This window comes from Anopheles ziemanni, chromosome X, assembly GCF_943734765.1.
Source record: "Anopheles ziemanni chromosome X, idAnoZiCoDA_A2_x.2, whole genome shotgun sequence".
Taxonomy (NCBI): Eukaryota; Metazoa; Arthropoda; class Insecta; order Diptera; family Culicidae; genus Anopheles; species Anopheles ziemanni.
The window spans coordinates 7,860,171-7,875,020 of record NC_080707.1 but is presented as its reverse complement, the minus strand read 5'-3'; the positions used below and the strand labels follow the sequence as shown (position 1 = coordinate 7,875,020).

Genomic DNA, 14,850 nt, shown 5'->3' with positions numbered 1-14,850 from the left:
GCAAAAGAATTTGAGGAATTGACGCTGCACGCCAAGAGCTTCAACCCAATGAGCTGAAAAGAACGATGCCTTCCAATAGGCGTCTCTTGGCGCCGTCTCTAAGCTGATACCAGGAAAAGTCAAATTTGAATTTTCATAATCAACTTCGTTATATAGCTGTATCGTATATTGTAAAACATGAATATAAATGTTTGTGATCCCATCGCGCAAAATGCACTGAACCACTGTACTTGCAATAAAGCGATAATGGCCTGCAAGTCGTATGTCAGAACGAGATCTATCCGCACCGACACGCCATTACGTTGACCGATGCTTACAAGTCGTTGTTGGCTATCAAATCTATCTGAGCGAAAACGTTAAAGTGGTGTTCACGAATGTCAAACGAACGGCATTCCCTGTAAGTTAGATGCAAGCAAGGTGTATAAATATAGAAGGTGACTTTATGTCGCTTTGGAAGGGGTGCCATATTTGAGAAGTGCTATGTCAAAAGCCTAATCCTTTTCCGATACCCCCCCTCAAAATCCATATGAATACCCCAGAAGTGTTATGTCAAGTCATGAAATGTCATTTTACACTGGACGACTTCACCTTCTAATTTATACACCTTGAGATGCAAGTATATTTCGAATACAAAACGTACTTCAGTTTCATCGAGCTTTTGGCTCATTTTTTTTCTTTTTTTTTTATTAGACACTCTTCTGAATTGTTTGTAACTCTCCTAATGTAAAATTTGATTCTTCATATACTTACTATATGCGTAACAAGGAAATCCCGTTACATGAAGACAAGTTCAAACAGAATAAAATATTCGGCTGCACGGCAGCTGATGCAGGACTCAACTCAGGACTGCACTCCGGTTGGTTCCATCCTGACGCAGCAGGTCATCAAAAGGGTCGCTCGAGTTACTGCCATACGCTCGTCCCAATCAACAGTTGCAAGGATGTCGACCAGCTGAACGAGATAGGAAAGTATCACCATGTTTTCACATAGAAAATTATAAATTTTATGCTGATTATAAATCCGATAAAAACACCTTTATTGCAGGAGTTTTCAAAATTATTTATTATTTACGATTGAGTGGAGTAGGTAACGGTTATCTCAAAGTTGCTTTGATTTTCATTTTGACAGATGCTTGACGGTGCGTGAACACTACCCCCTACTTTGGTTTGTTGGTGTTGATGACAAGCCACCATCGAGTGTTGTTTTTCGCAGCCAAAGTTATCGACTGCAATGGTGATTCATGGTCTGTTGGATTGTACTTTCCGTTCGATTTTATGCTGCACCATCCAGACACTGAGGCTGTAAGGAAGGTGTACGAGCGTGCTCGCGTGTGAACCATCCAGTATAGGAGGATCGAGGAGTTGTCCGTATCCGCCCCGTTATGGCTTCCATGTTCGACCAATACTCGAGCGCCCTGATAAGGGAAAACTCGACGTCCGATGCCGATGCAAATGCGGGACCGAAAACTTCCGGCTACGTGAGTGTGCGGACGCGCAAGGAGGTGCCTATTTTCACCAAGCAAAAGATGAACCTCAACCTGCCGTCCGGCATCATGCATATGTCGGTACAGAACGACTGGCTGATGATGCTGATGACCAACCTGACCGTGCTGCGCATGAACCTGAAGCAGCCGGACAAGTTCACCGAAGTACCGATCGACAAGACCATCGGTGGTTTGCGACCGTCGAACATCTACGTCGATCCGCTCGGGGCGCACATGTTTCTCACCTTTCTACCCAAATCGCCCGGCTTCACGCCAGAGGTGCTGTATCTGCAGCGCAACAGCTTCAAGCCCAAGTTCGTCACGAAGCTGAAGGACCAGGAGATTACGGCCGTCGGGTTCAATCACGCGAACGACTCGGAGACGAACACCGGCCCTATCCTGTTCGGCACGGCGCACGGCGTCATCTGGGAGGCAGAGGTGGGCCTCGAGAGCGGCGATAAGCTGGTGCAGTACAACGTGCGGCATGCTTTCGACGTTAGCAAGGGCGAGCCGCGGCCCATTACCGGCCTAGAGTTCTATCTCAAGACGGAAGGCAAGAACGTGCACTGCATCGTGCTGGTGCTGACCGTGGACCGGCTGTACAAGTTCCACAATACGATCCGGTCGGCCGGCACGGGAGCCACGACGGTTGCTGCGCAGGAAATCAAAACTAGCGGCTATCTGCAGAAGGTGTTCGCCTCGTACCAAAACATTCCCGAGCAGCTGAAAGACTTCGAAGAGCTGACGGTTTCATCGGGTATGGGCAAGGCGGGCGCGCCCGGTGGTGGTATGGTGGGCCCGAACGCGTCCTGGCCCAAGCTAGTTTTCAACTACGAGGAAGACTTTCCAAAGAGCTTCGGTTGCCTGACGGAGAACGGCATCAACTATCAAGAGATCGATCCCTCCATCAACCGGCCACAGTTCGTCGTGCAGAAAGAGCTCATCACCTATCCGGAGCCCCGCTTTGTGCCGGCTCCCGCTAGCAGCTCGCACAAGGTGGCACCGAAGTCGAGCTGCCCGCTGTCCTTCGTTCTGACCGACTTTCATGCGCTGCTACTCTTTCCCGATCACGTGACCGCCATCTCGCTGCTCGACTATCAGGTCGTGTACGAGGAGTACTTCGTCGAGCAGTACGGCCGGCTGTTGAACATCGTGAAGGACATTCGCTCCAACGTAACGCTGGTTTACAGCAACAAACTCATCTTTCGCTACAAGGTAAGGATTACCCGTGCAGAGACCACATCAAGCATTAAGTGCAACATATTTGCCCAATAAATACCACAATACTTACCACGATACACAAAAAAATCATGCATGATATGACAATAATGTTCATCGGTTTTAATTGTCGTTTTCTTCAAAATAAAGTTACTACCTTCCAGTAACTTTGTCGAAATTTTAAGTACACCTTGGATAGAATAGAAGTTTATCTACACCATGCCGTTTAAATGTTTGTCATAGGTCATATATTTCAACCTTCGACGGAAATAAATCTTACGGTTAAACTTAATGGCTACTGATAGTTTCTTGTATCACTGTACATTTTCAATTTGAATTTTTGTGAAGAATATAAAAAATGTTCTGGGTATATTTTCCTAATATTTTCATCAAAAACTGAATAGATTGTCTTATGTGTTTTGCCAAAACTGTATTCATTTCGTAGATCGTCAACGAGCAGCGGAACGCATGGAGACTGTACGCCGACCGGCAAAAGTTCGAGCTTGCGCTACAGTACTGCAACAAAAACCCGGCCCATCGTGACATCGTGCTGGTAAAGCAAGCGCAGTCCCACTTCTTCGCCGGCGACTTCCTGCAGGCGGCTGCCATCTTCTCCGAGACGCAGCTCAGCTTCGAGGAGGTGTGCCTGAAGTTTTTGCAGAAAAACTGCAACCAGGCGCTGCTGCTGTACCTGCGCAACCGGTTGGCGCAGCTGAAGCCGCACGAGAAAACGCAGATCACCATGCTGACCGTGTGGATCGTACAGCTTTATCTGATCGAGCTGGCGCACCAGCGGCCGGGTGGTGCGGGCGACGAGTCGCGCCGTGAGCTGCAGAAGCAGTTCGAGAGCTTCATGGCAAGTCGGGCGGTGATGGGGTGCGTGCGCAAGTACCGGGCCGCCATCTACGACCTGATGGCGGCGTACGGCGACACGCACAACCTGACCGCGCTTACCACCATCAACCAGGACTACGAGTCAGTAATCAATCAGTACATCAACCAGAGTCGGTACGAGGACGCACTGGCAGTGCTGAGCGCGCAAAACCGGCCAGAGCTCGTCTATCAGTACGCGCCGATCGTGATGGAGATGCTGCCGACCAGCACGGTCGACATGTTGATCGCTCAGGGCCACCGGCTCGACCCGATGCGGCTGATGTCGACGCTGCTGTGCCTCGAGTCGCCTCTGCACGCGCAGCAAACGGTGCGCTATCTGGAGTTCTGTATTCACTCGCGCGGCTGCGCGGAACCCGCGATACACAACTACGTGATCCAGCTGTACGGCACGTACGCACCGGACCAGCTGCTAACCTTCCTCGAGACGCAGGGCCGCGACACCACGATGGTGCACTACGATCCGCACTACGCGCTGCGTATCAGCCTCCGCCACGGCATCCAGCCGGCGAGCGTGTTTCTCCACTGCCTGCTCGAGATGTGGGTACCGGCGGTCCGGCTGGCGCTCACCTTCGAAGACGCGGAGGCGGGGCGCACGTTGGCGCGCCAAACGGCGGCCCAACCGGCCGATCGGAACCTCCGCAAGCGGCTCTGGCTGCTGATCGCCGAGCACGAAATTCGCGGAACCCGCGACGAGGAGGTCCAGCGGGCGCTGCGCATCCTGCAGGAGTGCGACCTGCTGCGCATCGAGGACCTGCTGCCGTACTTCTCCGACTTCCAGAAGATCGACCACTTCAAGGAGGCGATCTGCCGCTCGCTGAAGGAGTACAATGTCAAGATCCAGGAGCAACGGCGCGACATGGAGGAGTCGGCCAAATCGGCGGCGCGCGTACGCCAGGAGCTGGAGACGTTCCGCAACCGGTCGGTGACGATCGGGGCCCAGGAGCAGTGTCTGCTGTGCGCCGTCTATCTGCTGCTCAAACCCTTCTTCATATTTCACTGTGGCCACAAGTTCCATGCCGATTGTCTCGAAGCCGCCGTCGTACCATCGTTACGTAAGTATCGTTTCCCTTCGAGTCACGCAAAAAAAAAACCTCTGCTCAGCGCTTCTCTACTCTCTCTCCTTGCCCGCCCCAGGTCCCGACACGGCGGAGCGGTTAGCGCAGCTGAAGCATACCCTCGCCACGACGCAAACGGCCACGGACCCGAACGGTTCCGGCACGGCCGAGTTCGTCGCCCCTGGCACCGTTTCGCACAAGGAAAAGCTGAAGAGCGAAATCGATGCCATCATCTCCTCCGAGTGTCTCTACTGTGGTGAGCTGATGATCAACGCGCTCGACAAACCGTTCGTCGAAAACTGGCAGCAGGCGAACAGTGAATGGGACTAAGCAAACAGTCGCCGAAAGGGCCACACCACAATCCTTCCCAATTTAGCTAGCAATCATATCTCCTAATTCGTTACTATGTATCAGCTGGAACAGGCGCTAGCAAACTGCAGTGCTGGCCCAAAGTCGAGCACCACATTTGTTTTGCTATGGTCATTTTTTTTCAATGCTACGAAAAAGTATCAAACGTCTTTAATAAAAGAGAATATCCTACACACGTACTCATAACGAAAAAAATGTAGTAATACCTGTACTGGTATATCTCTATTTAAATATTATCTCCTATTAAGGATGTTATCTAGTGGGATGATATATGATAGTGGGAGTATATCATATTAAGCAGTGTTTCAATATGTTATTATATGATAAGTCTTAAAAATTGTTTCAACTATGATTTAAAGACGTCAGGACAGCAAAACAATATTGTGCTTGGCTTTGGGCCACCAATGTACATACTGTAAGGTGTATAATTACTGTTTCAATCTTTAAATCTCTTTCCGCATTGTGACGCTATTGGAACGGTCCGGAGACTACTTTGTCACTCTTCACGGTCGAAGCGTACCGAGTTCCATTTGTTTTTTGTTAGCTTCCCGCTGTATGACTCCTTGTAAGCATGTATAATTCCAGCTTTTTATTAATCGTTTAAATAAAGGCAACCAAATTAAACACTCGTTTCTCGTTGCGTTCACGTTGTTTTTGAACACAATAGAAATTTATCGAAAAGTAAGCATCGCGCACTCTCCCGGGAGAACTTGAAAGATTTTTTCATTTGTTTCTTCCCACAGAGGGCGCCACTGTTTTTTTTGACGAAAATGAAATGTTTCGTTAAGTGAAAATATTTCCGGACGGTACTTTTTTTGTATGGTAAAGCTCTAATTCTTTTCGTAGAAGCGAAAAATTTAAAATATTTGATTTTACAAACAAATTTAATGGTGCACTTTACTAAAACTTTTTGGAAGCACCACCCTGCCTTGCTTTCGTTTACCTTAATCAACCTAGGAATGTGAGAAATACGTGAGATATATGTGAGAAATAAACAAATTTCAAAGCCTTCTTATGCAAAAAAAAAAAGGTTAGCATCTTTCCATTGAACTGAAACATTGGATGCGGCCCGCGACCCCGTTGAAACAATACATGGAAAGTTTTAAACCTTTAGTATCGGCGTGCAATATAAAAATATAAAAATGTGCCATTGCTGCAACTAAATTATCTTAATTGCATTTAGAATATGAAAACGACACAAAACTTCACATTTTAAAATATAAAAGATTGTTGCACTAACAAATATAAAAGAGATAATAAAAAGATAATTTTAAAGTAGAGGAAAATTCTCAGCATAGTTTGGTGATACTGGGCAAGGACAATTTTTTCTTTTTCGAAAATTTTAAAGTTGAAAAGTTATTAAATTATTCGAGGAAAATTATTCTCTTGGAAAATTCGTAAAGGAAATGGTTTCGCATGAAATATGGTTTTGAAAAAATGACTTTTTGTTAGTAAAATTAGCGATAACATTAACGAAATTTGTAGTTTTATCTACTTTTGATTCTACATTTGTTCCCTATTCCTCTACATTTGATTCCATGTTATATTCCATTCGATTCCTTACTACACTTACATTTGATTCCTTATTAATTAAAATATGCGTGGTTTAGTCTTAATTGACATTTAATAAATTTTAAAATATAAAATTGAATGGTGAGTGTGCAACTTGAGATAAAAACCAACAGGTCCAACTTTGTTCACAATATTACACTTGTTTTTTTAAATCTACATTGTTTAACGATTTGATCACTACCCGGCGACTTCCTCATATACTTTTTTGGACTTTTTCAATTGTATTTACACTATTGGTCAATTTAAAAATTCCTAGTGTATCACGTAAAATTTCTCTTGTATCACGTTCAGAATATTGTTATTTTAATATGCTATGTTATTTTAATTTCGATGCGACACTGTATATGAACTATTTAAATTTACAAAAAATCTAGACCGGATATACGGTCGTAGGTATCAAGCGAGGGTAGAGGGTTGGCAGGCCCTGCGCTTGCGTGCACTGGGAGAACACTGGGAGGGGAACTCAGCCAATCAGCATCCGAGCCCGGCGCAGCATCCCAATGAGATCTCGTGAGAGACCGCTCCAATCATGGCTCGCATCCCTGCGCACTGGGCGTGGCATGCTGATGTCTGTGATGAATCTTCAGCAGCCCCCGGCGTGAGGAGAAAGCTTGTTTGCGCCCCAACAACGACGACGTTGCTCAGCATAACCTTCATAAGTAGCCCCAAAACACCCCCCCGCCCGGGGTACCCGCTCTCTGCCGTGGCCTCTGAATGTTCCGAATCGGCTATGCTCCGGACGGTAAGCGGTGTCCGATTTGGGAAGCCGCGTAGGGATGACTACCGCTCATTAGTATTATGGTCCACGTACGCCAACGCCAGGCCCCGTGGTTTAATAGGTTTATTTATTATTTCTCCGGAATCTGGCCAAAGCCGCAGGCCGTCCCGCTCGCCATCACTCTCTATCCGCCCTTCCCTTGCTCGGCTCAGAAATGGGAAGCGAGGGAAGCGAGGGAATGGCCACCGCACGAGGAGTTGGATGCCGTCTATGTTGTCGTCGTCGTCGTCGTCGTCATCGTGCCACCTGTGCCTCCGTCCCCCCGCTGGCTGGGTCGGTGTGTCCCGTAGCACTGATTACCTTTCCCGGGGAAATGGGGACGCCACCTAGACGGGCGTTTTTAAGGGAGAAAATATGTACAGATACGAGCCCCCCCCTGGCAAACCCGGGTCCGGGCCCGGTGGTTCCATCCTCAGGCCCTTTTACGACGACGGAAAAACGACGCAACGACTCCCGAAGCGGACAAGGGGGAGGAGGCTTGGACGTGGACCATTCATCTTTGCCGCTCTTCAGGAGCAATTGGGAGGGGGGGGGGGTGGGGGGTATGGTTGGCCTCCCATGGGGTTGCCGGTCACGCACTCGGGGACGGGCCGAACGGGAGTGAAAACTGATTGATCCGATGATGAATGAGTAATGAGGGAGACGATTATTGTTTGCCTTTTGCTTTATGCTTCAATTTTCTCCCTCGTCCACTGGTGGTGGTGGTGGTGGAGGTGGTAGAGATGGTGGTGGTTGTCGATGGAGACCAAACCAGCAGAGGACACGGCAGTATCGGTCGGTAACGGTAATTAAAACGATACGGCACTATAGTGCTCTCCAAGCGGACATCCAACATCCGACATTGTTGGCTTGGTGTGTTTTACCCTTTTTTCCTTCCCCTCTCTCTCTCTCTCCCCCACCCGCCTCCATCCATTTAAAATACCAAGGAGGTACGTGGAGGGAGGGACGCCTGTAATAAACGAAACCCCAAAATCGAAGCTAAACCAAAGTGGCCAGAATTCCGATTTCGAAAGAGAGAAATCGCGACGGTGCGTGATGCTGAGGTGTTGTAGGTCAACTCCACGCCCCTCCCTTGTTCCTCTTCCTTCACCCAAGCTCGGGTAGTAGTAGTTGGGTGATACGCGAGAAGCTTTTAGAAAGTCGGGCGAGGATTAAGACTAAATCGTCCCGAAAGCGCCGTGTTTGACATCGATCTGTCAGGCAATGTTGGAGTAGACGGTCAAAAACTCTAGTAAGACATGGATCAAGGTTGGCTACACTGGTCTCAGGATACCATCACCGCTTCCGTACAGGAACGACCGCAAACCAATGATTGGCATCTCTTCAGAAAACTAAAATAAACAAAACCTTGGATTATTTAGAAGCATGATATCTGAGATTCCCAACCAAACATGAGAACAGATCTCTCCAGAATAATGTCTTTATCCTAAAAAATGCTAGACTAGTTGTTAGAGCTCATTCTAACTAGTGTTGAGTTAAGTAACAGTTTTTGATGTATCGTACTGTAGTACCAGACATAGTTTATTGTACTTTTGTGGTAGCCAAGTAAACTGTCATACAACGTCACTATTTGTTCAGTAACATCTTTCGATTTGATGAATCTGAGTGATTGTTTGGGTTTTAGAGGTTCATGAATCTTTTAAATCGTGAATCCCAAAGATTAAACAATTAAACGAAAACTGATGAGCAAAAATTGGGTATAGGGACCCCTTGTTTTTTGTTTTGGTCGAATGATCTGCGCCAACGAAAGAATCACGGAGATTTGTGAAAGATCCATGAAAGATTCATGAAGATTCATTAAGGTCCTCACAAAACATACTCATAACACAAAGTCAGTGTGTGTGTTGACACTGCTCCACTGTGCTGTGTGTGTTGGGTAGCACAGTTGCACATGAGCCAACACTGGTTCTAACATGAGCAAAGACTCAAAACTCACTGAGCTGTTCATTGAAGATCCCGTTTTGGCTTATCGCTACTATCGGGCTGTCTGCTCTGAGCCTAATTGAAAGCTGGCGTTAGGAAGGGATTCTCCAACTAGCTTTGAATTACTCTGAGATGCAGTGAAACTCACAAACTATAGCTGGAGCAGTTGAAAAGTGTCTAGGTACTTTTCGGTTTAGCCAATGCGACACCAGGTTGCTATGTAGAAGTGTCCCAAATAAGCGATGTTACGTCTTTATTAAATCCCAAGGTCCAGGATAATCAACCTGATGGCAAAGGTAGTGTTGCAGGCCGGCAGAACGAAAATGAAGTACAGTTTTCCCAGGTTACAGAGTGAGCCAAAGTGGTTCCCCACACAACACATATGTATGTAAATCAACTAAGGGAAATGTAAATCAACTAAGGAATATCAACTTGAAATAATCGTACTTCTATGCAATATGATTGAATCGTAAATGATGCTAAAATAATGCCTATACATACAAAAGTGGAGGCGCTAACCGTACATTGTTCAAAATGTATATGTTTAGTCGTATATTTTCTAAGTCGGCATCATATACGACTTACGATATTCATCAGCCGTACATTGTTCGTATATCTATACGTATGCATAAAGAAAATCGTATTACATTCTTAATCGGCATCATATGCAACAAAGAATATACATTGCTCGTACATTGTCTATGCATAATGCGATTCCGATTCGAAATATACTAATATGAGATTCAATTCATACAACTTTATACGACTTCGTGTTGTGTGGGTCCAGTTTCGTCGGCTAGAGCGAGGTTCTGGATGATAGCAAGATGGTAACGGAAGATGAAGGGATAGAAACCTGCTGAGTAAGACCGTAATCTGAAGCAGGTGAGTGAAGGAAGAGTGATCCGCTTGCTCAAAATACTTAATACTTGCATGCATGGAGATTTTCAAACGATCATGGAGCTGGTTTATGAAGTTCTCCACCTTAGTTTTATTTCGGAAAAAGTTCAGGTTGGGTGAAGGTGCAAGAAGAGCGATATGCTGAAGGTCACAACTGGTCTAGCTAGTAATAAAGGCCGTCAGGATGCCGATCCAGTCTGAAAAAACAAAACCTGACGTAAAGATGACGCGGACCGCGAAGATGAGGATGTAACACGACGCAATCAAACAACCGGCGCCGGGCACGTGCTCGATCTCTCGATCAATTGCCTGTTTCTTTGTGTTCTTCCAAGGAAACCCAAACAACAAACGGGGGAAAAAAACATCGCTCCTTTGACCCGCCTGTCCATCTTTCACTCCTTTCGGCCTCGGCTCTGCACTCTCCAGCGAATGGCTCTCGCCTCTGTTGCTCGCTTATTTTATCTTGGCGCGTCTGCACCTGCTACCATCCTCATCTGCTCGATCTCGTTCGCGTTCGGGTCGAAAAGCCCGTCGTAAAGCCTGCAGCTGAATCCGGTGCGCACGCGCCGGCTCGCCTCTGCTGAACGATCTGCTGATGCTGATCGTTCATCTGTTCCCCTTCACGGTCAGCTGATTCATGGATGTTTCGCTGATGGGGGCTTCCTTCTCTCTCTCACTCCATTCAATTTGTGTAGCTTCAGTGTAGCTTTTTCTCGCGGGTGTTTTCCATCCACCGGTGAGTTTCCCCCTTTTAAGCTATACATCGAACACACACATTGTGGTGCAAACGACGCTGGTACCACGTTTTTGATGAACGACGATGCCATGTCCCGTCCCGACGCAGCCAGGTCATTATCCTCTGGAGGCGACACTCTGCATCCCATACATTGCCAAGGTTCGACCGATCCCACGCACAGTACTAACCGGGGTACACCAAGCGTCACAGCCTCATCTGACACTGGGCACCAGAGTTGGGCGCCACTATTCCATTAGGCTCCGCTGGACCGGGATGCGGGCCGTGCACCACTCGCTCGCTCTCTCGCTTGCTCGCTCTGCCGGCTGCTGTTCATCTCCACTGACAGCGCGCTGCGTCTGCGTTGTTGATGTTTTTCTTCTCGCCGTCTCGACACAACGCGCATTCGGATGACGGTGCGGTCGTTATACACGCTGATCCCCCGGGTCGCGCCAGCCTTATACCCGTCCTAATGACGATCAGCTGGCGCACGGGTACAGGTGTTTATTGAATTATAAATGAATTGTGATGATCTGGGGGTGCGCGCGCACACACTTTCGTCCAGTTTTGACGGTTGCCTTTCTCGCGTTTCCCTGTTTGCTCGCTGTCTGTTCATTTGTGCTCTTGACCTCTGGCGTCTGGTGGACAGAAAGAGATGGTTTCGAACGGCTGGAAAAGGATTTCGTCAATGCCAGGGCTTCTTAACTTTTCGTTATAGGCTGGATGAACTTCTGTTTTGAATCTTTTTAAGTAAACAATCAGATGTTAAATTATATACACAACCAGGCAATTAACTGTTGTTTGATCGACATACAGTGTGCCAATCGGTAAGTGGGACGGTCGTAAAAAGAACACTTGTCTGACGTTGCGATCAATTTTAAGGTACTTCGAATTGGTAGCAATGAATTTCGCTCATCACATCTTCTTTGTCTATCTTTCTACGAAGCATGTGCAAAAAGAGAGCGTAAAAATTGGTCACCAAGCAACGCAATGATCGAAAAAGTGCAAAAAGTAATCATTTTACCAGCCAAACGTAAAGTTGGACACATTAGGATTCCTAAGAATTTCTGCGGCTTAAGTGTGGTGGAAGCTAGCTTAGGCACGTAAAACCATTTTCTGATGACCTATGATATACTTAACCATTGTTATATGTACACAAAAGTTTGAGTTTTGATAAATTATTTACACTTTGAGCTTGAAATATGTTACACCACTGAAAGGAATGAAATGTTATCTTTTTTATCACATAAATCGATAAAAATGCCGAAGGTTATCTGGTTTTAACAATTTAACCAAAGTTACTGTTTTGCGGTACACCAACAATCGATAAAAATGACCATATTCAAAAATATAACATGAAATAGATCATCTTACCATAAACTTAAAGGACGATGATGTGAGATTCACTAAAACCCCAACTGAATGCTTGCTCTATTAGAGATGTCTAAGAATTTAATAAAACAATGAAAGTATTTAGAAGGTTCCAAACATACCCGCAGAACCCTCAAACAACGCCTTTACCTTTCAAAACCTTATATGGACGATGATTTTGGCATTATGTTGAAAGGTACTCTTCCTATCTTGTTCAAATGCACTTCTACAGATTGGCACACTGTATAATGAGCACAAGTGCAAAGCTAGCACAAAGGAGGAAAAAAAGGGTTCTGTAATTTACCGCAGATGTTTTCATGACAGTCCTTGTTTGGGGCAATAATTTGTTTCAATCCATTGTTGTACTGTTTCGACCATTGTATTTATCTGTTTACCATTTATTGTATTGATTAATCTTTTAAGGTTCTCCAATTTTTGTTTCGGTCCCATGGAGATCTGAACCTAGTTCATACACACCTCGAGGTTCTAGAATATTAGGTGAATCACAAAGATTCATGCATCAATTTGAATGAATATCAGATGAAACATTCATGTGTACAAAACTCTAGTATAGCTTTTAATTTGTCGATTAAGGTTGACAACCTCTGAAGCTGGGAATGGGGCTTGCCGAACGAATTAAGGCTGTACCAAAGTAAAGACTAATAAACCGATCCGTAAAGAGGAAGAGCACACATGGAAGATCTTCCAGCAATGTGGTAAAATGTAATCAAGTGTTCGAACGCAGGGAAGCAGCGCAGCCTCGCGGTTAAGGATGCTCCTTCTCGACACAAACACACACACACACACACATGCGAGCGCGCGTGCCGGTGTTTCGATCTCCCGGCTTCGGGGCAGGTGAGCACAACTGCGCGCTTCAGAGGATAGACACTTCGCAGCGGTTCATGACGGAATTATAAGTTCTTCCGTTCGATTCGGGATTGCTTTTTTTTTCATTTTATTTTCACCGCGGGTTACTTCTCGTTCTCGTGTGTTGTGTCGATCGTTGTCGTTAGCAGCAGTTCGCCGCAGCCGGTGCAACATCAGAACTGCAGCAGGTGTTAGTTGTGGAACCAACTATACGAGGGAGAGTGTGTCTGTGTGTTGCCTGTATGCGCATCCCCCGTTGTTTCCCGCCGCTAGAACCCTTCCAGTTGGCACAAACTAATGGATGTTGCGTTTCCCCCCCTCGTCAGAAACCTCGAGGCTGCGAAACCCCTTCGACCTCAGGTCGTTGTCGCCTACTGTTCTGGACGTGGAGGGAATCTGCAAGCGTGTGAGGTTAGGGACGATGTCCAAAACCAGGTCAGGTATTACGCCAACGATTACGGGAGATGTGTATAGCAGAGATTTGTAATCTTCAGGTGGACCTTGCTGAATATGTCGTCACGTCAAATTCCCGATGTCTTAAGAGCCGCGTGCTAGTATGATCCCGCGGTTACCAATAATCTTGTAATTGGTTGAGTAGAGCTGTCACCTCGATCGGACGTAGGCCGGAAGAAAACAGAGCCAACGGTAGCCAACTGACGCATCAATGTGGAATGAGCCGTTGGTCGTGGTTGTGTCATGTGGGACTCTTCAGCAGGGAAGAGGGCAGGAAGTGTTTGGCAGAAATAAGGGGGAATGATGGTGAAAGGGTAAATACCGGATGTTAAGAGAGAAGGAGTACGAGCTTGCAGCAAACAGATCACCGAATCAAGTCGAACCCCATCATCCTCCTTCGTCCCGTTTAATCCCCCCCCCGCCGGGGGGCCCGCCACCCCCTCAGACGATCGTGTAACGATCCGCGTAATTTCTCCCCCCCCCCCCCCCCCCCCCCCCTGCCTTTGGCTCCGCATGAATGAAAACATTTGCGCTAATCGCATTCATAAAATATGTGGACGTGCGCAGCGTGCGACATTGGAGTTCGTGTCATTCGCAGTCGACAAACACACACACACACACACACACACACCCACACATAACAACACCCGGCCTGAAAGATCGACTGGCCGAAAGTCAGCTCTGGAACGGCTAGTCTCTCTCTCTCATCCGATTTATTCACTAATTTCTTCTTCGTTTGAATCATTCACAAACATTAACACAAAAAAAAAACAAAACAAATTACATCGTAACAGCGAAGAATATTACTTTGTCAAAATGTATTCAACATGTGAAGTTTTCCATTCCATGTTCCTCACTTTGACCTCCCGTGTTTGCAAATCAGATTGCACGAAAAGTCTGTCAGGATCAAACGAACAACAAGCGAATTTCGAAATCAATCCAAAATAGCGACATGGAATTCCTAAATTCACGAATATAGTAATAAGCCCGTTGAGGTAGAGATCTTGTAACATTTTTGAGGAACTTAACGTATCCAATGAGCATGTTCTAATAGAAATGATATCTATCAAACAGCTCAACAAAGCATTTCAATTAATTTGGGTCTCAAAATTTGGTACCATAAAATGAATAGTAAAGCACTCGGGTTTTATAACTAATACCATAAACCACAGTAGAGCTAAAATCAACATAAATCTTTAAAATCGGGAGTTATCAAATATGATTGGATCAACAGAAT

At 46.3% G+C, this 14,850-nt stretch overlaps 1 protein-coding gene across 1 annotated transcript; it reads left to right on the top strand.

Moving 5' to 3' along the window:
* Nucleotides 1-1,327: 1,327 nt before the first annotated feature.
* Nucleotides 1,328-4,985, top strand: LOC131290520 (vacuolar protein sorting-associated protein 18 homolog). The gene is made up of 3 exons (XM_058319671.1): nt 1,328-2,698; nt 3,147-4,647; nt 4,730-4,985. The coding sequence occupies exons 1-3, from the start codon at nt 1,382-1,384 to the stop codon at nt 4,978-4,980; spliced, it is 3,069 nt and encodes a 1,022-aa protein (XP_058175654.1). The 5' UTR covers nt 1,328-1,381; the 3' UTR covers nt 4,981-4,985.
* Nucleotides 4,986-14,850: the final 9,865 nt, after the last annotated feature.